Genomic DNA, 25,374 nt, shown 5'->3' on the forward strand with positions numbered 1-25,374 from the left:
CAATAGTGAACACCCTGTGGTTAGAGAGGGGGAAGTATGCACCAATATTTTTGCAGTTGAACATCATTTACGAATTAGTGTGGGACTATGCTAAAGAATAGCCATAGCACAGTAGTTACAATGGAGCCAGCCCTACACTAGCAGGTTTGTGAGCATGCATGGATTAATATGTTTTCTTTGTTTTAAAGGAATGCAAAGTTAAAGATTAATCCAGGTTGACTACACTTTTAAGTCTGGCCAGACTGATGAAAAAAAACTTTGATTTTTTTTCTACATCTTTTACTTTTAACATGTTGTAAATATGAGAAGCTGAATAATAACTGAAGTGTTGAGATTAAGCAACTGAGCTCAGTATAGGGTGCAGATGATTTCAAAATTCATGAAGCTTGTTTCTATTTCAATTTAAACGTTTTGAACATAATTTCGGATTGTGTTTATAGTTTACAGTTTTTGATGCTCATATCAAAAAGTAATCTTATTAGCATCTAAGCATTCCATTTTATTTACGTTCATTAGATTATACATGACCCAATGCAGACTTGATTTTTAGATATAAGTGTTAACCCAATCATCACAAAATGATGCAAGGTATAGTGAAATATTGGAAATTATGCTTGTGGTCAATTTTTAAAATTCTTGTACTTCTCCACAGCATTAATTATAGACTTTTGTCACGATATGGCTTAAGGATTAGAATGGGAGAAGTAGGTTCCAATTTAGGGAGCACTGGCACTAGCATGAGGAAAAGTGAGAGGGCTGTACCTTTGGTACAGACTTCACCTCAACTGTGCTGCACAGTTTGGTTTTCAGTGAATAATATAACTAAGGAAGTAGAAAGGGCTTTAAACTAAATAGGGAAGAGAAGGGATCATTGAAAGAGAATATGAAGTAAATTAGAGGAAGTGGTAAAACAATAGATGAAAGATACTCAAAAAGGTCATGGTAATAGTATGGCAGAAATGATAGTGTTTGCAAACTTAAGTGTGTGTCTGCAGATTGGACCAGAGTTGACCAAAATAACTATTTTTTTAGAAAGCTGAATTAATGTCCCTGCATCTGAATGCCTGTCATGTTCACAGGAAAATAAATTGTCAGCTCAAATAGAAATACGTATGTATGATTTGATCGTCACTTCTCTGCCATGACTACAAAGAAACCAAAGCTGGGCCTGAATATCCAAGGAGTATAGACATTCTTGAAGGACAGAAGTCTTGGAGACCGCGGTAGTCTTGTTTCATTAGTAAATGAGAATATTAGTACTAATGTGAGAGATGGTTTTAGTTCTAAAATTCAGAATGTTGAATCAGTTTGATAGCACAAAGAAACAGCAAGGGGCTGTTGGTGGGAATAACAATGATGATGCAAGTTACGGTATAAATCAGAAAATTAGAGGTGCTTGTAATAAGCGTAATACAGAAATAAAGTTCAGTATTGGATGTAATAGTGTATGAAGGTGGATAAGTCTAGTCCTGAGCAGATATATCTAAGAGCACTGCAAATGGCTTGAGAAGAAATTCCGGGGCCCTGGCTGATATTTTTGCATCATCACTAGCCTCGGATGAGGTCCCGGAAGACTGGAGATTAGCAAACGTTATGCCCTTATTCATGGAGGGCTGCAAAGAAAACCTGTGAACTATAGACCAGAAAACTTAACATTGGTGGTAGGTAAGTTACTTGAAAAGATTTCTGAGCAAGAAGACATACCTGCATTTGGAAAGACAGGGTTTGATTAGTAATAGTCAGCATGGCTTAGTGAGTGGGACATCATGCCTCACAAATTTGAGAAAGTTCTTTGATGAAGTGACCAGAAAAGTTGATGAGAGCAGGGCGATAGACATAGTCTATAGGATTCAGTAAGACCTTTGAAAAGGCTCCACTTAGTAGGCTGCTCTGGAAGGTTAGATCGCATGGAATCCAGGGGAAGCTGGTAAATTGAATACACAGTTGGCTTGATGGTAGGAAGCAGAGGGTAATAGTGGAAGGATGCTTGTCAGACTGGAGACCTGTGACTAGTGGAGTGCCTCAGGGGTTGGTATTGGGCCCATTGCCGTCTGTTATCTAGATCAATGATTTTAATGAGAATGTCCAAGGCATGATTAGTAAGTTTGCAAATGACGCTAAAATAGGTGGTATCGTGGACAGTGAGGAAGGCTATCAGAAATTGCAGCAGGAACTTGATCAACTGGGGAAGTGGACTGAGAAATGGCAAATGGCGTTTAATATAGATAAGCGTGAAGTCTTGCATTTTGTAAAGTCAAATCAATGTAGTAGTTTCATGGTGAATGGTTGGGCCTTCAGCGTGTAGTGGAACAGAGAGACCTTGGAGTGCATAGTTCACTGAAAGTGGAGTCACAGGTCAACAGGGCAGCAAGGAAGGCTTTTGGCACACTGACCTTCATCAGTCAGGGCATTAAATATAGAAGTTGGGAAGTTATATTGCAGTTGTATGGGATGGTCGTGAGGCCGCATTTGGAGTATTGTGTTGAGTTTTGGTCACCTTGCTCTCGGAAGGATGTTATTAAAGTGGAAAGAGTGCAGAAGACATTTTCAGGTATGTTGCCAGGACTCGAGGGTCTGAGTTATAGGTTGGACAAGCTAGGATGTTTTGATTAAGAGCATAAGAGATTGAGGGGGGAGCCTTATAGAAGTGTATAAGATCATGAAAGGCATGAATCGGGTGAATGTGCTCAGTCTTTTTCCCATGGTTGTGCAATCGAGGACTAGCGAGCATCATTTATGGTTAGAGGGAAAATAATAAAAGGGAACCTAAGGGGCAACGTTTTTACACAGAGGGTGGTATGCATATGGAATGAGCTGTTAGCAGAAGTGGTTGAGGCAGGTATATTAACAACATTTAAAAGGCATTTGGTCAAATACATGGATAGGAAAGGTTTAGAAGGATATGGGCCAAGTGCAGGGAATTGGGGTTGGCATGGATGAACCTTTTGGTCAGCATGGACCAGTTTGGGCCAAAGGGTCTGTCACTGTGCTCTAGGACTCTATGACAGTCTGTGGCTCAGTGGTTAGTACTGCTGCCTCACAGCACCAGGGTCCCAGGTTCGATTCAAGCCTTTGGCGACTGTCTGTGTAGAGTTTGCACATTCTCCCCAAGTCTGCGTGGGTTTCTTCCCACAGTCCAAAGATGTGCAGGTCAGGTGAATTGGCCATGCTAAATTTCCTGTAGTGCTAGGTGCATTAGTCAGAGGGAAATGATTACTCTTCGGAGGGTCGGTGTGGACTGTTGGGCCAAAGGGTCTGTTTCCACACTGTAGGGAATCTAATCTAATCAACTACTAAGCACAAGTTGTGGAGTGTGAATTCTTGGAATGATTGCAACATGATTTTCCAGTGTAGTACGTCGTAGAGAACAGATTATTTGCAGTTGAAAAAAACCCAGCTAACTTGTTGTAAAGAAGCTTTTAGGAAAGAGTGACCATAATATAAAAGCAATTTTACATTAAGTTTAGAAGGGATGTGGTTAAATCAGAAATTGAGATCTCAATTTTAAACAAAAATCTATGAAGTTATGACGGTCAAATTGACTATTTTGTATTGGCAAACCATTTAAAAAATATTATGGTGACAGACAAATGCAAATGTTTAAGAACAAATGCATAGTTCATAACAGAAATACATTCCTTTAGAGCACAAAAAACCAACAGGGAAAATGCTGCACCTGTGGCTAACAAAAGAAATCAAGATTTTCAGAAGGCTTTCAATGAAGTCACATGCAAGAAATTAGTTGAAAAAAATTAGACCTCTTGGAACCAGGGGAAATATACTACTATGGATTGGGAGCTGGTTAACAGGTGGAAAATAGACAGTAAAAATCACAGAAATGTTAACAGAAAACCATTCTGCACTGGCTTGTTAAATGAACATCATTACCTCGTGCCAATCTCTGTTTTTTCCTTATACTCTTGCATGTTATTTTTACTCCAAGTAATCATCCAATGTCCACTTGAGTGCCTCAATTGAATATAATTCATTTTCAGGTTAGAAGACTGACTAGTGGGGTTTTATAAGGATGATTGCTTGGGTCCTAGCTATCCACAATCTCTATTGATGTAGATGTGGGAATTACATGTTATACATCTGAGTTTTCAGATGACTCAAGCTAGGTAGGAATGTAAGTTATGTGAAGGATGCAAAGTCACTTGAACAGAATTTGGAAAGGTGGAGTTAATGGCCATTTGATGTTATCCACATTCGTGAAGGAAAATAATATTGAGATGAATAGAAGATTAGCCATGGTTCCATTGACTGGCAGTGTGAGTTTGAAGACCTATATGGTCTCCTTTTACTTCTGTTTCTTATGTTAATAATTTAATCCTAACATCAAAGGAAGTTGTTGCACCCCTCATTTTGCCCATTCTATCTGTTTGAAAGAGCGTTCAACATACTTGTTTATTCCCTTTAAAATATTTTGTGGAATAACCTGCCACCACGTTTTCAGATGGTGCTTGAGGAAAAGAAATTGTCCTCATCTCTCCTGTAGATATTCCGTTAATTATTTTTTATCTATGGCCTCTGGTTAATGAATCATTTACCACAGGGGATTTTTTTTATTTCTTGATCTCTCTCAATGTCTCATCATCTTGAAAACCTTTGTTGTGTCACCTCTTCATCTCTTTTCCAAAAAGAACTGTCTCAACTCATCCAACTTGTTTTCAACAGTGTTATTTCAGCATAATCATCTTGAATTTTCCTAAGTCCCTTGCTATAATGACTTTTATAATGGCTTCTAACATCTTCCAATATCTTCCCTATGACCTGTATCTTGGAATTTTCTGTTTCCCTCCCTTTATGAATAGCTCACTATTTTCCAATCTAATGGCGGCTTCCCAAATCTAAGCAATTTTGGATAATTGCAATCAGCACCTGAACTATTTCTCTAGCTATTTAAGACCCTGGGATTTGTGTATCGGTACCAGAGACTTGTCACCCTGCAACAGTTTGCTCAGTAGTCTTTCCAGGAGATTGTAATTTTATTGAGTTCCTCCCTCACTTCCATTTCCTAAATGACATTTATTTCTGGGATGTCACTTATATCCTCTGAAGACTGATATGCATCACCTGTCCAATTAATCTGCCATCATCATGTCTTGTATTATGTTCCCCAGACTCACTTTCTATAAGATCAATGCCCACCTTGTTAACTTGTAAAAGTTTTTTTTAGAAGGTCTTGCTACTTGCTGACTGACACCCATCTTTATTTTAGTAAATGATCCTTATTTTACTTTGATACTGTCTTTAACTTTTTTAGTTAACTAAGAATGGTGGATCCTCCCTATGGGACTTTTTATTACTTGTCAAGGGATATGGGTGTCTCTGGCCAGGCCAAAGTTAACTACACAACACCAGGTTATAGCCCAACAGGTTTATTTGGAAGCACTAGCTTTTGGAGTCCTGCTCCTTCATCAGGTAGTTGTGGAGCAGGACCATAAGACACAGAATTTATAGCAAAAGATTACAGCATCAGGCAACTGAAAAACATATTGAACAAACCTAGGTTATTATTAAGTCTTCTATCTTTTTGAATGGGGTTGCAGATTTCAGTTCATTAATATGTAAATCCCAGCACTAATTTTAAGTCACTTTCTCGAGATGACTTAAGGTTTCATGAATAAAGACGACATCTCTTCTCAGACAATGCGTTAAAGGTGTGAGGTTAGAGTCTGTCTGAGTCTTGAGTGAAACTGGTTCTGTTTCCAAAGTGGAATTTACAAAATGTTATGTGGATTGACTGTCTGCAGATTGTGCATTTTTTGAGCAAAATAGAATGTATCTGCAAATGTAATTCTGCAAATACATATTCACCCCATAGACTTAAATGTGTGTGTATGTGCGTGCAGGAGAAAGAGTGTTTGTTGGCATGTGCATGCTTGGTAAAGTGAGAGTGTGTGATCGAGTATAAGCCTGTGCATGGCTGGGGCGGGGGGCGGCATGTGCTAGTGTATGAGAGGGTCTGCGTGAGTATGTAAAAGTATGTGTGCTTTGTGTGTGTGTACACACAGTGTAGTGGAGACACTGGTAGTGTGACATGAACCCCAGGTCCTGGTTGAGGCCATTCCCATGGGTACCGAACTTGGCAATCAGCCTCTGCTCAGCCACTTTGCATTGCATTGTTGCCGATTGTTACGACCCTGGGTAAAACCCCTGCTTAATTTAAACCAGCAACACAAAGATTTATCCCATGCAGTAATCTGTGAAATTTCGAGAGGCCAAGGACTATTTAAAATAAAAATTTACTTTACATTTAACAACTTTATTTCTTAAAGTATAACAGAGAATAATTAACTAACAACTATTTACTACTCCTTCCTCTAACCTATCTTTTACTTTCCCTTCTGTAATACTAATCCGATTAAGATTTACTGAAAAAATTAAAATTTTAAAAACCAGCCAGCGGCCGAATCTTCTTGGTATATCTTCCTCTGTCGATTTGCTCTCCAGATCATTGTTGATGCTTTTTCTCTACGTACACTCCTTCTCTCGACAGGTACCTCTTGGAAAGTTCTGACTGGCAGCCTACATCTGTTGGTCTTTCGGCAGTTGTCTCCCAACTGTTCAATTTTATACCTCCCAAAGCATCGGATTGTGTCATTAGTTTTTAATATCGTCAATATACTAAATTCACACTTGATTGGAGTTTGATATTTTTTGGAGGTATAATTTGAACTGATTGGCCAAATTCAAATTTGTTTTTGTCTCCAGGCAACCAACTATCCTCGCTGTTACATTGTGTCTTATTCAGAACACTTGGTGCTATCAGGTAATTCTGCTAGCTTTTAACTCTCTTGAAGGTACAGTACACCCTCATCTTCATAACACTATCCCGAAGTTTCCCTTGGAGGATGGTCACCTGAAGATCCGAGGCCAAATGTCCCTGTCTGCTGAAGTGTTCCCTGACTGGGAGAGAACACCAGACAGAGTTGTTCCCTCCCAGTGGGAGGACACTTCAGCGGTCAGGGGCATTTGGCCTCAGACTTCAGGTGACCATCCTCCAAGGCAGACATCAGGACACGCAACAACGCAATGTGCCCGAGCGGAGACTGATGGCAAATTTCAGTACCCATGGGGATGGCCTCAACTGGGACCTTGGGTTCATGTCACATTACAGGTGACCCCACTACACGATACACATTCTCAAGCACACATACACACATACTCTCACATTCACACAGACCCCCTCTCATACACACGCTCTCTCTCATGCACATACACCCGCACACTCTCACCCATGCTTACACCCTCACAGGCTTATACTCCATCACAGTTTACCAAGCATGCACACATGCTAACACACACACACTCACATGCACACATTCTCTCTCTCTCTCTTTCTCTCTCATATGCATGTGCACACACACACACAAGTCTGTAGGATGAATTTGTATTTGCAGATACGTTCCATTTTGCTCAAAAAACGTACAATCTACAGACAGTCAATCCATATAATATTTTGTAAATTCCACTTTGGAAGCAGAAACAGTCCGACTCAAGATTGGGATATAGACAGACTCTAACCTCACACCTTTAAGACATTGTCTGAGCTGAGATGTCACCATTTTTTATAAAACCTTAAATTATCTCAAGAAAGTGACTTAAAAGAAGTTCTGGGATTTACATATTAATGAACTAAAATCTGCAACCCATTCTAAACGATGAAAGACTTAACTGCAATCTAGGTTTATTCAATTATCATTTCAGTTGCATGACACTAATCTTTCACTATAAATTCTTTGTTTATGGTCCTGCTCCACAATTACCTGATGAAGGAGCAGTGGTCTGAAAGCTAGTGCTTCCAAATAAACCTGGTGTTGTGTGGTTTTTAACTTTGCCCACCCCAATCCAACAGCAACTCCTCCACATTCTGGCCAGGGCTTGCATTTACTGACCATCCCTAATTGCCCAGAGGGCAATTAACCAACCACATTGCTGTGGGTCTGGATTCACATGCCAGCCAGACCGAGTTAGGATGGCAGTTTACTTCCCTAAAGGACATTAATGACCAGATGGGTTGTTAGGACAATCAACATGGTCATCTTTATTACAGTTTTTAAAAATTGAATTCAAAAGTCAACATCTGTCATAGTGGGATTTGAACCCATGCCACTAGATCATTGGCCAGTGGCATTACCAGTACAACCATTCTGTTGACCGTAACCTAATTTATCAGTTCATTTTATTTGCTTTCATGTTCTCATAATTGCCCTTGTTTAAGTTTTAAAATATTATCTTGGTAGCTGCAAGCTAGGGATGCCTTCACTACATAGTCATGAATTAATCCTATCCCTTTCCGCTAGATATAATGTAGCTTGTTTTCTCGCTCAAGGCATGTTGTTCTCAGAAACAAAAACCATTCCATAGACTCCTCATGAAGGCTACCTTTGCACATATTATTTTTCCATTCTATATATAGATTAAATCCCCCGTAATAATTGCTGTTTAATTTCCCATTATTTCTTCCTTTATGCACCATCCCACCCTATGGTTACAATTAGGAGACCTGATTACCAATCTCACAAGTGACTTCTTGCCAATAGTATTTCGCATAGCTACCTCCAAACTGTTTCCAATTCCCGATTTCCTGTAAAACCCACCTATTTTGCCATTATCGTCAATAGAACCAGCCCCTCCACCTTTTTGTAGCTATGTATCTTTACTATCATTCACCCTTTACACTTCAACTCCATGCCAGTCTCTGTAATGGCTATCAGTTCGTACTGATTTTTTTTGGCACTATCGGTGAATCTGTTTTGTTTCAAATGCAACTTGCATTCATTTAGAGAGCTATTATTTTATTACTTTTATTATCTTTGTTACTGTATGCTTTATCTCTTGATTTGCTCTTTGATTTGTACTCTGAATTTAGTTTTTATTTTCGACCCTCTAGATTGATTGAGATCATTTTTTGTTTAAGGTCTGGTGTTAGAAGTGTGAGCAGAGACATGTCGACATAGGTGCCTCAAATTTCTGCTGTTGCCCAGGAGAACTGCCTTGTGACTGGGTGGAAATATTATGGGACGAGAGATGAATCTTTGCTTGGCTGATGTTAGCAAAACTAGGGTTCTGTCCTCAGTAGTGTGAGATCTGATTTTACTCCATTATAATGGTGTATATGTAACTTCATGTTTATTTCTGTGTTAATTTGTCATCCATTTCCCCCTCTATTTATTATCCCACAAAGGGGGCCATTAGGCCCATGTGTTCCATGCCAGTCTCTGTGAAACAATCCATTTGCCATATTTCTCTCTCTCATTTTAGTCACCCTGCAAGTTTATTTGCTTCAAATGTCTATCTACAATTTTCTCCTTTATAAGAAATTCATTAAAACTACCTCTTGTCCAGGTTTTTGGTCGCCTGTCCTTATGTTTCTCTCTAACTTGGTTTCAAATATTTTTGATCCTATAGGCTCCCTTTCTGTGTCTTGTTAAATTAAGGCAGCTATATAAACGCCTTTTACATGAAACAAAATCTGTTGATGTTAATTGTATATTTTGTTTTTTATTAACAGGGGCTTGGGCAGGTGTCAATAACAGGATGAATACCTCAGAGCAGAAACCTCCTTTCTCAACCACGGGGATAAATGCTGCAGTAGCCAGTAAATATTGTTTTATAGTTGATATTTCACCCGAAAATTGTTTTGAATCCACTCCTTCACTGTATAGACAGAAATTAGTCTAACCATGAACCTGTGCATGTTCAACTGTTATTTCTACACACTACACACTCGGTTGTTCAGATATATAGGGGTTTTGTTAGTGTACCATTTTACATGCACTATACAGCAAGTATTAAGTTCTGATTTTTCTTCAGTCACTGTGTTCCAGGCAGTGTAGAGACCCTGCACTTTCCACAAAATAAAGTAAAATTGTAATTTTAAAAATCATTTGTGGGGTGTGGGTGTCAGTGCCAAGACTCCCTTTCAGTGGTCATCCCATATTTCTTGAGAAGGTGATGGTGAGGTGCTGCCCAAAATACATGTGAATGAATTAAAGGACCATTTCAGAGGGCAGTTAAGAGCCAGTCACGTTGCTGGGATGGACCAGACTGATTAAGGATGGCGGGTTTCCTTCCTTTCTCAGATAGATTTTTATAATGGTCTAGTAGATATATGGCCAACATTGCTGACATTAGCTTTTTTGTTTCATAATTTCATAGAATTATATAATTAGACTAGAAGGTATAGGAGCAGAATTAGGCCATTTGGCCCATTGTGTCTGCTTCACTATTCAATCATGGCTGATATGTTTCTCAATCCTATTATCTTCTCTTTGTACCCTTGATCCACTTACGAATCAAGAATCTATCGATCTCTATCTGAAATGCACTCAATGACTTGGCCTTCTGCACCAATGAGTTCCACAGATTCACCATCCTCTGGCTGATGAAATTTTTCTGCCCCTCACTTCCAAAGAGTCGTCCCGTCGTTCTGAGGCTGTGCCCTTAGGTCCTGGTCACTCCTACTAGTGGAAACATGGGTCCGTTCTATCCAGGCCTCTCAGTATTCTTTAAGTTTCAACCAGATTCCCCTCCTGCCGCCAATCCTTCACTCATCAGATCCAGATTCATCAACAGTTCCACATATGACAAGCCCTTCATTCTTGTTAATCTCTGGATCCCCTCTAATGCCAGCACATCCATCCTTCAATACAGGAACTAAAACTGCTCATGATATTCTGCATGCAATCTGACCACAGCCTTATACAGCCTCAGCAGTACATCCTTGCTCTTATATTGTAGTCCTCTTGAAATGAATGCTACCATCGCATTTGCCTTCCTAACTGCCTACTGAATTTTCATGTTAACCTTAAGAGAATCCAGAACAAGAACTCCTTTGTGCTTTGGATTTCCGAAGCCCTTCCCTATTTAGAAGATAGTCTATGCTTCTATTCTTCCTACCAAAGTGCATAACCTCAAACGTTCCCACACTATACTCTATAGTCACATCAGTCCAAAGATGTGTAGGTCAGGTGAATTGGCCATGCTAAATTGCCCGTAGTGTTAGGTAAAGGGGTAAATGTAGGGGAATGGGTGGGTTGCGCTTCGGCGGGTCGGTGTGGACTTGTTGGGCCAAAGGGCCTGTTTCCACACTGTAAGTAATCTAATCTAATCTAATCTTCTTTGCCTACTCTCCTAGCCTGTCCATGTCTTTGTGCAACCTCCCTGCTTCCTCAAGACTATCTGTCTCTCCACCTATCTCTAAGTCATCTGTAAACTTAGCAACAATGTCCTCAGTTCTGTCATCCAGAGCACTAACATAACATGAATAGTTTGGTCCCAAAATATACTCCTGTGGCATGCCACTAGTCACTGGCTGCCATCCTGAAAAATGACCCCTTTTATACCCACTGTCTGCTTTCTGCCAGTCAACCAATTCTCTCTTCATGCCAGTACCTTGTCTCTGACACCATGGACTCTTATTTTGTTTAGCAGCCTCCTGTGCAGCACTTTGTCAATGGCCTTCTGAAAATCCCAATAAATCACGTCTATTGGCTTTTCTTTATCTAAACTGCTCATTATGTCATCAGAATTCCAACAATCTCGTCAGGCATGACCTCCCCTTGATGAAGCTGTACTGACTCAGCCGTTTTTATCATGCACTTCCATCCTTAATAACGGACTCCACAGTCTTAGCATCAGCCTAGATCAGGGTAACTGGCCGATAATTTCCAGACTTGTACCTCCCTCCCTCCTTAAATAGGGGTGTTACATTTGCTATTTTCCAGTCCTCCAGGACGCTCCCTGACTCCAGTGTTTCTTGAACCAATGCCTCTACAATTTCCTGCACTATCTCTTTTAGAATTCTGGGGTGTAGTCCATCTGGTGTGGGAGATTTGTCCATCTTCAGACCTTTTGGCTTTCCCAGCGCCATCTCCTTAGTCATGGTTGTTGCACTCAGCTCTGCCTCAAGTCTCTTGAAGTTCTGGTGTGCGACTGGTGTTTTCCATTGTGAAGACTGATGCATAGCATGTGTTCAGCACCTCCACCATATCTTTGTTCCCCATTACTACTTTTTCAGCCTCATTTTCCAGCGCTTCAGTGTTCACTCTTGCCTCTCCCTTGCCCTTTATGTATGAAAAACACTCTTGCAAACCTCTCTTGTATTACTAGCTAGCCTTGTACTTCATCCTTCATAGACCATACCTCACACTTCATCCCCCCCCTGTCACACACACGCACCCCTCCACCACCACCCCAGCACTTTTTTTAACTTATCCTCAGCTGGAATTAAAAGGCTTCTCAATAATTTGGTTTTCCACTAATCTTCACCACATAGTAAGCTTTTTTCTTTTGTTTTTATGCTGATCCTGAGTTCTCTTGTCAGCCTTGACCTGCCCTTACTATGTTTCTTCTTCCTTGGATTGATTTTCAGAAACTCCTGCCATTGCTGCTCCACTATCTTCCCTGCTCGGCTCCCCTTCCAATCAACTCTGGCCAGCTCTTCCCTATGTCTTTGTAGTAACCTTTACTCAATTATGATACTGTTACATTTGATTCCAGCTCTTCCCTCAAACTGCAGGGTGAATTCTCTCATGGTCAGTACAACATCGGGGTTCATTCACGTTCTGTTCCCTAATCAAGTCTACTTCATTGCACTTCACCAAGTCCAGAATAGCCTGTTCCCAAAGTGGTTCTACCACAAGCTGCTCCAAAAAATAAGCATCTCATAGATATGCCACAAGTTCCTTTTCTTGGGATCCCCTACCAGCCCAATTTTTCCCAGTCCACCTGCATATTGAAGTCCCCCGCGACGATTATAATGATGCCTTTCTCTCATGCCTTTTCAATCTCCTGATTTATTTTCTTCCTCATATCTTGACTACTGATTGGAGGCCTGCACATAACTCCTATCATGGCATTTTCTCATTTACAGTTCCTCAACTCTACCCAAACTGATTCTACATCTTCTAGTAAGTTGAATTTAAATTCCACCAGCTACAATGGTGGGATTTGAATTTAAATCTCTGGATCATTAGTTTAGATTGCTACTCCAGTAATGTAGCCATTATAGTTGCCTACCTCCTCTGAGATTAAATGGTGACTATTATGACAGTTTGATGATTTTCAAACTGCTACATTGATTTTATGATAATAGAACTAAAACCGCTTGCTACGACAGACTAAAGAGAATGTTTCTCTTGGTTATACCTGCTCTGGGAGTTCTTGTATCTGAAATGAAGTGATACATTTCTTTCTTCACTCAAATTCTCTTACATCAATTACAGAAATTCTCAAGGGAATAATATATTGATTTGTGTGTGTGTGTGTGTGTGAACTTGTCAAATTTACTTGAAATTAAGTAAATTGACCTTTTCTCTTCCTTTGTTAAATTGTTTGATGTAGAAATGACAAAACTTTAATTCGTGAAGCACTCCTTAAGTTGTTCCAAGTGCTTTTAAAGCCAAAGAATTGCTTAAGGGGTGACCTTATAGAGGTTTACAAAATTATGAGGGTCATGGATAGGGTAAATAGGCAAAGTCTTTTCCCTGGGGTCAGGGAGTCCAGAACTAGAGGGCATAGGTTTAGGGTGAGAGGGGAAAAATATAAAAGAGACTGAAGGGGCAATTTTTTCACTCTAAGGGTGGTGCGTCTATGGAATAAGCTGCCAGAGGAAGTGGTGGAGGCTGGTACAATTACAAGATTTAAGAGGCATTTGAATGGGTATATGAATAGGAAGGGTTTGGAGGGATATGGGCCAGGTACTGGCAAGTGGGACGAGATTGGGTTGGGATATCTGTTCGGCATGGATGGGTTGGACCGAAGGGTCTGTTTCCATGCTGTACATCTCTATGACTCTAATGTTGCAGCAACCAATGTGCACATAGCTTTGAGGAATTTGTGTTGAGCTGGATATTGGGAGGATCAATTAAAGCACTGAAATAAGTCTGAACTGCCCTCTATTAATTTTAAAATGCTCATTACTAATTATTCATGAACTTTAATTGTCAAGTTAGCATGAAAAAATTGAACAGGCCTCACATCCTATGAGTACCAATAACAGGCAAGGGATTGAGAGACTGATTAGCCATCATCTAAATGAATAGCTGAGATACTTGAAGGCTGAATGGCCTCCTCTTGTTGTGTTGTTGGAATGGAGAAGGAAACTGAAACAAGCTTATTATAGTATTGTTTTGAAATGCCACGAGATACCAAATTTTACAAAGGGAGGTCTTTATTTCTAAGACTGCTACTTTTAAAATGGATTCATATTCTCATCAGATAAGGATACCAAGTTTGGTCAAATCAAACTTGGTAATCTTGTAACAGTTTTTCAATGATGGATTGTGTATGTAATAAAGGCATCCAGTCCTTAAGTGAATCATTGTTCAATGGCATCTTTGACTGAGTGCTGAAGACCATTTTATCCATAGCAAAGTTTTTATTTAAAAGGAGAAACACAGAATTCTCATTGAGAGACTTGGGATAATGAATTAACTAATTGTCCAATTCTTAATAAATGAAATGATGGATGAGGTAACAAGCCATTTAGACCTAGATGAGGGAAGTACCTATTTGTATCATTAACCATAGGCCATAAATTTGCGGTAATAAATAAAATGAAGAACTCATCGGAATAAAGAAATGCCACTTTTCTCACTAGTTTAACTCGTGTAGGGTTATAGTGTTCTTTGTAAACTATTGTCTTAATCAAGAAATGCAAAACTTGTCTCGTTTTAAGAAGGTATTCAGTCATGGGATACAGACCTTACTGAAAAGCCCAATATTCACTGTTCTATACCAATTTTTGCCAGAATGCACTTGAGTCTAACTACATTGCATTGGGTCTGGAGTCTTATATAGGCCAATATCCTTTGTTCTTTTCTGGCTAATTTGACAATTGAAGTTCTTGTATAATTTGTGAGTACTTTTACATACTGAGGATAATTCAGTCTTGGTAGGCTAATCAACCCTCCTGCTTGTTTGGGAACGAACTAAATTAAACTGGGTTGAAAGTAAATGTATCAAGGATTGTATGAAAACAAAGGTTACTAGAAAAGTTACTTCTTGATATGATCATGAATTCTATATATTATATACGTATATAGAGAGAGACTTAATGAAACACCAGATTTAACAACTAAACAGACAGAAGAGTTGCTTGACCACCAGGAAGACGAATAAGCATGGGCAGGCAGTGTCGGAGTCCCCTTTGGCCATTCCCCCTTGAACAGGTATATTGGTTTGGGATACTATTAGAGGGGTTTCCTTAATAGTGAGGGAAATTACAGGCCAGTGAGCCTTTTGTCAGTGGTAGGGAAATTATTGGGGAAGCTTCCTGGGGACCGGGTTTACTCTCATTTGATAAAATATTGTCTTATTAGCAATAGGCAGGATGGCTTTGTGCTGGGGAGGTTGTGTTGATGTGAGTTTTTTGAGGAAGTGACAATGATAATTGTGGGGAGAGCAATGGATGTTGTCTATTTGAATGTTGTTCCAAATCAGTAAGGTCTTTAGAAGGACCCTTGTGGCAAGCTGATACAAGTGGTGAAGTCACATAGGATCCATGGTGAGCTGATAACATGGGTACTGAACTGACTTGGTCAGATGAAAAGCGTGGTCAACGGGCATTTTTCTGACTGGAGCTGTTACCAGGGGTGTTCCACAGGGATCAGTACTGGGATCCCTATTGTTTGTAATATGTATAGATTATTTGGAGGAGAATGTAATTGGCCTGATTAAATTTGCAGATGGCACAAACATTGAGGGAGCTGTGGATAGCAAGGAGGATTGCCAGAAGGCATAACAGGATATAGGTAGGCTGCAGACTTGGGCAGAGAAGATGCAGATAGAGTTTAATCCAGACAAATGTGCAATGATGTGTTTTGGAAGGTCTAATGCAGGAGGGAAATATACAGTAAATGGCAGAGCCCTTAATCGCATCAACATATAGAAGGCTGGAAGCATACAAGTCCACTGTTCCCTGAAAGTGGCAACACAAATTGATAAGCTAGTTGAGACATATGGCATGCTTGTTGTCATCATTGGGGCATAGCATATCTGAATTGGCAAGTCATGTTGCAGCTATATAGAGCTTTAGTTAGGTCACATTTAGAATATTGCTTTCAGTTTTGGTTGCTACACTACAAGAATGATGGATTTGGAGAGGGTAAGGAAATGGTTTCAGGATGTTGCCTGGTGAGGAGAGATTGGATAAACTTGGTTTGTTTTTATGTGAGGGTCGAAGGATAAGAAACTGACCTGATGAAAGTTTTGAAAATTATGAGGCAAGGATAGTAGGACTCTTCTTCCCCAAGGCAGAAATGTCATATTTATTAGGAACACATGAATAAGGTAAAAAGGGGAATGTTTAAAGCAGATGTGAAAGGTCATCTTTTTTACACAAGGGTGGTAAGTGCCTGGCATGTGCTGCCAAAGGAGGTGGTGGAGGCAGATAAAATTGCAACATTTAAGTGATAAAGGAAGAGGCAGGAAATAAGGGGATGCAGACTTCACAGAAGCAAAGGATTTTAGTTTGAAAAGGCATTGAGTCGGCACAGTCTTAGTGATACGGAGAGCCTGTTTCTGGCATTACTGTACTTTGTTCTTGCTGGGAGTATTGTGATTTCAGTACCACAAACCATCCAGAATGTGGCAATAAATAGCAAGATTCAAGTTTCTCACCAGCCCAAGTTAAAAGTTTTAGAGCTAAAGTTAACATGGTATGAAAATAAGCAATATTAGGATGAATGAGTAATTATATTCACCAAAGGGGAGTGGGTCTGTGGCACACAGTGAAGGAATGTGAGGGACAGAAGCCCTCGTCAGATTTAAAAAAAAACACTTTAATGTTAACCCAAAACGGCTAGGGCACAAGAGCTTTTAGCCAGAACACACACGATGGACAACATGGCATCTTTCTGAGTGCCACATTTTGCTGGGTTTGTTTGAACACTGAATTTTGCAATTAAGTAATTGCGCTAGATTTCTGTCAGTCAAGTCAGCGATACTTTTGAGTTGAGGATTACTGATATGAAGTTGTTAGTTTTGAGGTCAACATCTCCCCCCCCATGTTTTATTTTTAAAATTGTAGCCAGCTAGTGTTATCCAATATCACCAGTTTAACATTGCTGAATGTTTCTTCATTTCCCATCACCAAAACACTTTTGGAAGGATCAGTTGCATCAGATGGCCCTGTCACAATCATTTCAATCAAGATAGTTCTCAACACTTGCCATTGTATTGCTAAAATATAAGTATTTTGTTAAAGTGTTTGGTCTTTTTTCATCAGGATATTTTGCAAGAATATAAATTCACAGGGACAACTCACATTTGTATTGCGTGAGGGGGGTGTTGGTTCGCAAGTGAATTTGAGGCATTGCCATGGAGAATGCCCCATTAATGCTGATTGATGGTTTACATCCAAGCTTTGTTTAAACTTAAACCAGGCAGGGTAACTCTGATTTGACATACCAGTGCCCTGAGAAATGAGTCAGCAAATAGCTGGCAGCTGTTTTGTTGAATTGAAACAGATGCAGTGCCTGTCCTTGTTCTTTCTGTCTGAAAGGAATGGAACCCTGTGGATGAATATTTGTAGCTTCTAATATGTACACTGTGTCTCACTGCAAGCATAACTGTTTGCCTTTGCAATCCTAAATTAGTTATTATCGCCATTCCTTGCATATTCAGGATTACCCAACAAATGTCCAATTGCAAAATAACACCTAATATAAGTCATTGTTGAAAGTTTTGAGTGTACGCTGGTTTGGTGCAGTCAATACCTTACTGTGAGCAGCTCAATGGACATGCTGTTTGCTAATTATCCAGTCTTTGAGATGTACAGCCTATAGCTGGCATCGCACTATCACAGGAGTTCATATACCACATTATTTATTTGTGTGATAGTTAAGATATCTTTTTGGCCCAACAGCAGCATCCTCTTCGTGGCAAACATTAATTCATATTGTTACTGCATTGCAACATGAAATGCTCAAAGCTTGCAATACCTTAGCCTTCCTGGGCAATCTGGGGTCAGACTTTGCTGGGTGATTTCTCAGGGCATTGCCCTGTCTAGTCAGGGTCACCCTACCTGGTTTAAAATGTTTGCAAAGCCTCGCAGGTAATAATCAAACAGCATCAATTTTCTATAGCAATGCCTCTACCAATCAGAGTCTACTTACCAGCCAATCAGTACTGTTCTCTCATGCAGTGCAAATGCTGCATTTCCCTTGAATTGATATTCCTGTGAGTTGTCCTGATAAACACAAGATGAAAAGCTTTGACAAAATGTCTTTTCTTTTCCCCCAACATTACTCAGGTGATATGTAACCAAACAACTGCCTGCCATGGTTTTCGCATCCTGTAATTCGATCTCGAGTATTGGTGGTGGTGTTTTGTTTTCAGAAAGTAAACAATGTGGATTTAGTTAAGTTTTTAACCAAAAACAGCAAAAGTTGATTAATTTTACATTTCTTCTCCATAAGAATCCATATCAGTTCACCAGAGTCAAGAGTCTAAATGGATCCTCCCTTCCAGTTTGAGCAGTTACCTTTGAAACCTGTTACTTCATGCCAGTTTGTTCGTATATAATTTGCTTTTTCCCTTCCCCTCCCCAGGCACCTCTAGTGAGCCAGCCTCCCAGTCGAGCACCGCTGATCATCAATGGGATGCTAACCCGACACCCAACCTTGTTGACGATGCCTGGTCTGGAATAAGTACGTGTTTTTCCCTAATAGTGAACGAATCACGTGTTGATATTGGGCAAAGTAAAATGAATGTTTGATGAACATGATAAAAAGGAAAACAGAAGTCATCAAAACATTGCAACCTGCCACCCACTCCAAAAAAAAAGTAATGGCAGCATTAAGTGACCACATTTTGTCGCAAAAGCTATGTAGTTAAAAAGCAGACATTTGTCCCATGAGGCGCATTTCGGATGCATTATGCTGGTATCATCTTTAAACCAAAAGAAAGTGAAATCCCATTTGACAAACCCTACTGATGTCTTTTTTTAGAGCCCTAACAACAGTAGAGATGAATGAGAACCAGTGGATGTGCTGGATTTGGGTTTTCAGAAAGCTTTTGAGGAAGTTCCGTGTAAGAAGTTAGCATGCAAAATCAAAGTATAATGGATTGATGGTAATATGTTAGCATGGATTGAAAATTAGTTTGCAGTCAGGGAATAGTAGAAATACTGGGACAAATATGGAGAATACTGGAGAAACTCAGCATTTCTGGCAATATCTATGGAAAGAGAAACAGTTAACATTTTGAGTCTGGTATGACTCTTTTGGATTGAAGCAGGAATTTAGTTAAACTTCTAGGATTTGGAAAATAATTTCTGTTTGTGGGAGAGCGTATAAAAGGAAAAATGGCCTTAAATTTGGAGCCAGATTATTCCAAAGAGGTTAGTTAAGAAGTCATTCTTCATGTAACGAGATGTTAAAGGTGTGGAAGATTCCCACAAAAGCAGCTAATAAATTTTAAATCTCGGGTAGTTTGATTTTTGCACTCCCTTGGATATTGAGTGTACTGGAGCCAAGGTGAGCAGATAAAATTGGGATGCTGTGCAACCATGAGGTCATTGAGTGGTAGAACAGGCCAGAGGTGTTGAATGTTCCAGTGTCAGGAAAGATAGAGCTTGAATTCTATAGAACTTTTCTACTTATGTCTATTTTCCCAAAAGCAGCTTGTGGCCCAGGTCATGAATGTTCAATCTTCAGCTGGTTATGATTGCAGTACATGAATTCCTAATCAAACATTTTTAATTAGTTCATTTTCTGACGAATACAGGTCTTGGAGTAAGAACAGCTACGTAGTGCATCAAAGCTTGTCTATTCATCTTGAAGTGTTTGGGTGGAACAGGTTTACAATTGGAGATAATTACAGGGGTGTAGACAGTGAGACTATCTGGTTTACTCTTTCAAAGAGCTTGCACACATTTGGCAGACCAAATGACCAATGTTACTCTACTGTCTGACTGGCTATAACTTTGCTGCTATGTCAAAAACCAAACCATGTTGGGTGTCCAATATCTAGGTGCTAGTGCCCATTCATGGTTTGATTTAATCAGTCTTTTCCACAAACATTTTCAAACTTATTCCTTGATAATAAATACCAATTAGGATTTCTGTGTCTGAAGGCATGTATGTACTCAATATCCTGAGGTGAAATAACACAGAGTTAGCTTATCAAAGATGTCTTTCAGCAGTAGAAAACTTTTGAAAATCTGAGGTGCATATGAAAGCTTCTATTCTGAGGCACATGTCGGGCCAAGTACTTAGCACTAACGTATCTTATATGGATTTTACCTGGCAAGTTGCAGTTGTAATTGCTGTTTTCCCCAGAGTGGTTATAAATTGGTGTTTACTTGTAATTAAATTCCCTCCAGGGTTTATTTTAGGGATATGTTCTATGTTGTTCTGCCAAAATTTACATTCATATTGATGGGAGCCTAACGCAAATGCAGTTGGAAAAATGTCAAGCTGGTATTTCTCAAGAATCTTGTTTTTCCTTTCCACCCATTTGTATATCTCCACCTTTTCATTACCTACTTTTTATGTGCTGAGCTTCTTTGTTTATGAATGAAAGATTAACAATTTATGCTCTGCCTTTATTAAAGGTCTGGAATTTTTACTTTGTTTCTCCCCATTCTGCAGTTGGCTTGATTTAATCTAATTTGATTTCTTCTGTCCCTTTATTGGCTATCTCATCTTCAGTTGTTTTCTTTTAAATATCATTTGCTAAGACTTGTCTGTCTGAAACGAGCCCCCTAATTGCTGTGGTTTTCTTTTAAAGCTGGTTATGATAAAGACAAGTGGAGGGTATTTGCAGAAATATCAACAGCCTCATTGATCTGTTAAGATTCTCAGTTGGTGGTTAACCCCAGAATTGCAAGTCTGCCTTGCCTGTAAGCTTGGAATTAAAGTATTCAGCGTTAGTCATTTGAAATCAGCGTAATTGCTATATGCAACCGTTCACCTCATTTAAATGTATAATTGATCACTGATTTGAGGAGCCTTAAAACGTCCCAAAGATTTTAAATTACTGTCCTTAAATGTTGAGCATGTTTCTGTGCTTATCATGAAAGCTATGACAGAAGCTGGAATAAACCAATCAAAATGAATTCGGAAGTTGATTTAGTTCAATAATTGCACCTATTAACTTGATTTCATATTTTGCCCACCATTCAACAGATGGGATTTCGACAGTTGACCCAAGTTCTGACTGGAACGCTCCAACAGAAGAGTGGGGGAACTGGCTGGTGGAAGAAAGCACTTCACCAGCACAGCCTGAGGATGTTGCTGCAGAAACTCAAAAAGTTAGTATCCCTGGCCATTGTTGCTTCCTTCAGTGACCTTCCCTTCTCACTACCGCCAGAGCTTATATAGTTGAAATAGCAGTAGGGATTGCCTCGACAAACTCTTCTTTGTTTGCATTTATATGTTTGACTTGAATCCAAGTATTGGTCAATGTCGGTTCCTACTTAACCCATTTCCCAAGGTGATCCATACAGGCATTCAATATCAATTACAGTCATTAATTTAGTGAGAGAATTCAAGTAAAAGAGCCAGAATGTCTTGCTAGAATTGTACAGGGCTTTAGATTACACTTGAATACTAACATAGGAAGAGAGGTTGAATCGATTAGGACTATACTCATATGAGTTTAGAAGAATGATGATAGATCTCATAGAATCCTATTCAATTCTAACAGCACAAACAGGATAAATAACAGGAGAGGAGGAATTTCTTTGCCAAGAGAGTGGGGAGCTTGTGGAATTCTCTGCCATAGAAAGTAGTTGAGACCAAAACATTGAATGTTTTGAAGAAGGAGATAGATTTAGTTCTTAGAGCTAAAGAGACTAAAGGGTGTGAGGTGAAAGTGGGAACAGGCTACTGAGTTTAATACTCAACCATGATCATCTTGAATGTTTGATCAGGTTCAAAGGGCTGAATGGCCTCCCCCGTTCCTATTTTTGACCTTTCCATTTTGCACTAAATCAGTTGCGTGCAATGTTAGTGATAGAAATAGTGTGCATGTACTTGGCTTCTATTTTTATAACTTGCTAACTGGGATTGCATATTGATCACAGGGAGTTTTCAAACCCATATACTTTGAACTTGCAATGGATAGTTCCTTCCTTAAAAAGCTGCTGCACATAATTTACTCATGAATATCATTTCAAATTCCAAAACCATATTTTATGGCAGTATTTTGTTTAGATGTTTTTTTTAAATTTGTGAGACTTGGGCTCTTCAATAGCAACAGGTTGTAAAAGTTTCAGAAAGTTCATGGCACAGGAAGAGGCTTCTGTGCTTTCCCCACCCCACTCCACAAAATTGAAGCTATTCATCCTAACTCACTTTTCCAGCTTTGGTCTATGGGTTTGCTGGTTATACTGCTTAAAGCAACAATAGTTTCTCCCTCGACCATCCTTTCAGACTGCGTGTCCCATACACCTGCTAACCTCTGGGTAAAAACCATATCCTACTTATATCTAGTCTTTCTGCCAAATACTTCAGAGTATGATCTATACCCACCGGTCGTGGCCTCTGCTCAGGGGAATAGGTCCTTTGTCTCCACTTTCTCTCTTTGGCTACTCATAATTTTCGACCCCTCAATTATATTCCAGTCTCATCTGTCCAATGAAGATAGTCCCAGCTTTTTTCATTTTTAATCAGTTAGAATTCTCAATTTCTGGCAGCATCAATGTTGACCACCCCCCTGTGCCACCTCTAGTGGATTTGCTTCAAAATGGCTTTTTTTTCCTTCCCCTATGTTGGCTTTGAATTGTTCTGCTCAGAGGAAGATGAGTGTTTAAAAGTAATCCCTGAGGCAATGTTGTGAGGACAGAATGGAAGAAGGGACAAATACCAAACAGGGAATTCAAGCCTGATGGAATGAATAAAAACAAAAGGGAAAAACATGAGCAGACTGAGCAACATGTCAGAGCAACACTAATGAACAGTTCAGAAATTACAACCAAAAGCAAAAAAAAAGGAAATAAGATTATAAGACAGCAAACAAAAGAATGAGATGGAAAAGACATTTGAATAGATGGATCTAATGTTGTCTGCTGCTTTATCCACCCCTCCAGAATCAATATCAGCTGAAGAATCCCACTTGCTTTGAAAAACCACTGTCTAGGTTTTAACCAGATATCATCATTCCTTCTTTCAACACTAGGAACTCTATGCAGAGTCAAACTGAAGAAGCAAGGCTGTCAAATTTGCAGCTGTTCCATTTGTAACTTCGGAATTCCCAGCTGCATTGAGTATTGGAGTACTTGAACTTTTTGGGAAGGGTGGGTGGAGTGATGAGGGGCTGCTTCTCCTGAGAAACCTCAGCACTTTTTGGACTTTAGCAGAGTCGCTTGCCAGTTGGGTTTAACTTTCAGGTGGATTATTAGAACACTTGAACAATGCAGCAGAAAGAAACAAATTCAGGGGGCTGAGAGATCATGATTAATGCAATATTTGTGTGCAGATATTTGAATGAACTTGTTCAGTCTGCTAATGTCAGTGTATTTACCTAGTAAATTATGTTATGAGCATGTTGATTGTCTTGGGATTGCAAATTATACAGTTACCTCAAGCGCCAAAACACGAAGTTAAGAAAATAATTAATTCATGGTTGAATTATTTTTAGCAATGCTATTTTTCTCCCTGAATTTAAGAAGCTGTTAACTGGAAACAAATGATAAAAATAGGATTGTAGAATGTGAACGAAAGGAATTAATAGCCCTAACAGTACTAAACACCTTTCTTCAAAAGCATTGCTGATAGCAGAGATGTTTTGATATTTATTTATGGTATTTTGATCTCTCTTTGCCACTGAGATTTGCTATTTTGGGTACTTGTATTCAATAGAGAGTTGCTCAGCTGTCAGAAGCAGCCAAGTCTGTCAGTGACTCGCACGACAGGAGTAATGTGGAGTGGTATCCTTAATGGTACCAGATGCCATTTGGGAGCCACCTGAGTTGGAGACCTTCAGTAACACCTGACTCTTAAGTTGAGCATAGGGTTGCCACTCATGAAGCCACCTCTCAGATGCCACCCAAGGCTAAAAACAAACGTTTTGCATTGCGATCATCAGCAATATCAGCTGAGGGAAAACCCCCTTCTGACTTTAGAAGTATGAAAGTATCGGTGTTCCACAGTAAAATTGATGTGAAATTTAACCAAGAAAGCATTAGTAAGTGGCCACAGGAAAAAAAACCATTGTGATGAGAGTTGTTTTCTGATTAGCATGTTGTGCTGATCTGGGGTTTACTGTTTCAGATGACGGTGAAGGTAGATTTAACTCTGCTTTTCTAAAGGTAATTGAACCTTGACTTAAAAAATAAAATTTGTCAGGCTGTAGAGAAAGACAAATGGCAATGTATCCGATTCGATAGGTTCTTCAGAGCCTACAATGGCTGGAAGGGCTGAATGCCTACTGTGTGTTTTATTCTATACCAGCTAAGTTGATAACTTCAGGAGGATACATTTGAAGGCATGCATGTCAGAGTAAAATCTATGTATTAAATTGTTGTGGCAAAAAAGGAAGTTTTTATTCCAGAATAAAATGTACTTCTTTGCACTCCTGTTTTATGAACCTTCAGTCCTGGTCTACCAATAACATAGTCCACCCTTACAACCCGACGAAGAGGCTTACAAATTAGCAAAGGAACTTGATTGGTATGTGGAAGAAGTTGCATAATGTTTAAGAACTGGTGTGTTCCATTTCCAGCTGTCAGATGAAGAAAAAGAGAAAGCGGACTCTGGTCTGCAAGGTTCTGCAACCAGCAAATCAAAGAAGAAGAAAAAAAAGAAGAAAAAGGGCGAAGAAGGTGCTGCTGCTGCTCCTGTGCAAGTGAGTCACGTAAAAACCAAGCTGTACCCTCAAGTTATAAAAGACAGTAAGAGGTCTACTTCACAGAATTGCAGAGGTGTTACAGCACAGACTGAGGCCGTTTGGCCTATTGTCTCTTCAAATTAGCATCATCTCATATTGCCAATGTCCTGCTTTTTCTAAATGCTCTTGCACGCTACTTCTTTTGAAATAATTCTCTAACAACATCTTGAACGCCTCGATTGAACCTCTCTCCATACTTCCAGGCAGTATATTCCATAATAACTCAAAGCCCTCAAGATATTAACAGGAGAAGAAAGGGTAGATAAAGATAAGTTATTTCCATTAGTTGGAGATTGTAGAACTAAGGTGCACAGTCAGAGAATTGGGGCCAGACCATTCAGGAGCCATGGTCCCAGCTATGCCTGCCTCTTCGGCTACATGGAATAGTCCATCTTCGGTAGTTACACCGGCACCATACCCTACCGTTTCCTCAGCGTCACCTCATAATCCCACGAGGAAATTGAACCCTCCATCTCCATTTCCAATGACCAACTCAACACAGACATCTACTTCAAATCCACCGATTTC

General features: G+C 39.6%; 1 protein-coding gene across 3 annotated transcripts in view; it reads left to right on the forward strand.

Moving 5' to 3' along the window:
* LOC122548828 (protein LYRIC-like) overlaps positions 1-25,374 on the forward strand; it is an 81,408-nt gene that overhangs the window by 42,946 nt on the left and 13,088 nt on the right. For 2 of the 3 annotated variants that reach the window (XM_043687643.1, XM_043687646.1), the window contains exons 6-9: positions 9,521-9,607; positions 18,564-18,662; positions 21,144-21,268; positions 24,682-24,804. In XM_043687643.1, coding sequence (XP_043543578.1) covers positions 9,521-9,607; positions 18,564-18,662; positions 21,144-21,268; positions 24,682-24,804 — 434 coding nt within the window. The remainder of the gene's footprint in view (positions 1-9,520; positions 9,608-18,563; positions 18,663-21,143; positions 21,269-24,681; positions 24,805-25,374) is intronic. The other variant, XM_043687645.1, reaches the window with a different exon arrangement.

This window comes from Chiloscyllium plagiosum, chromosome 4, assembly GCF_004010195.1.
Source record: "Chiloscyllium plagiosum isolate BGI_BamShark_2017 chromosome 4, ASM401019v2, whole genome shotgun sequence".
Lineage (NCBI taxonomy): Eukaryota > Metazoa > Chordata > Chondrichthyes > Orectolobiformes > Hemiscylliidae > Chiloscyllium > Chiloscyllium plagiosum.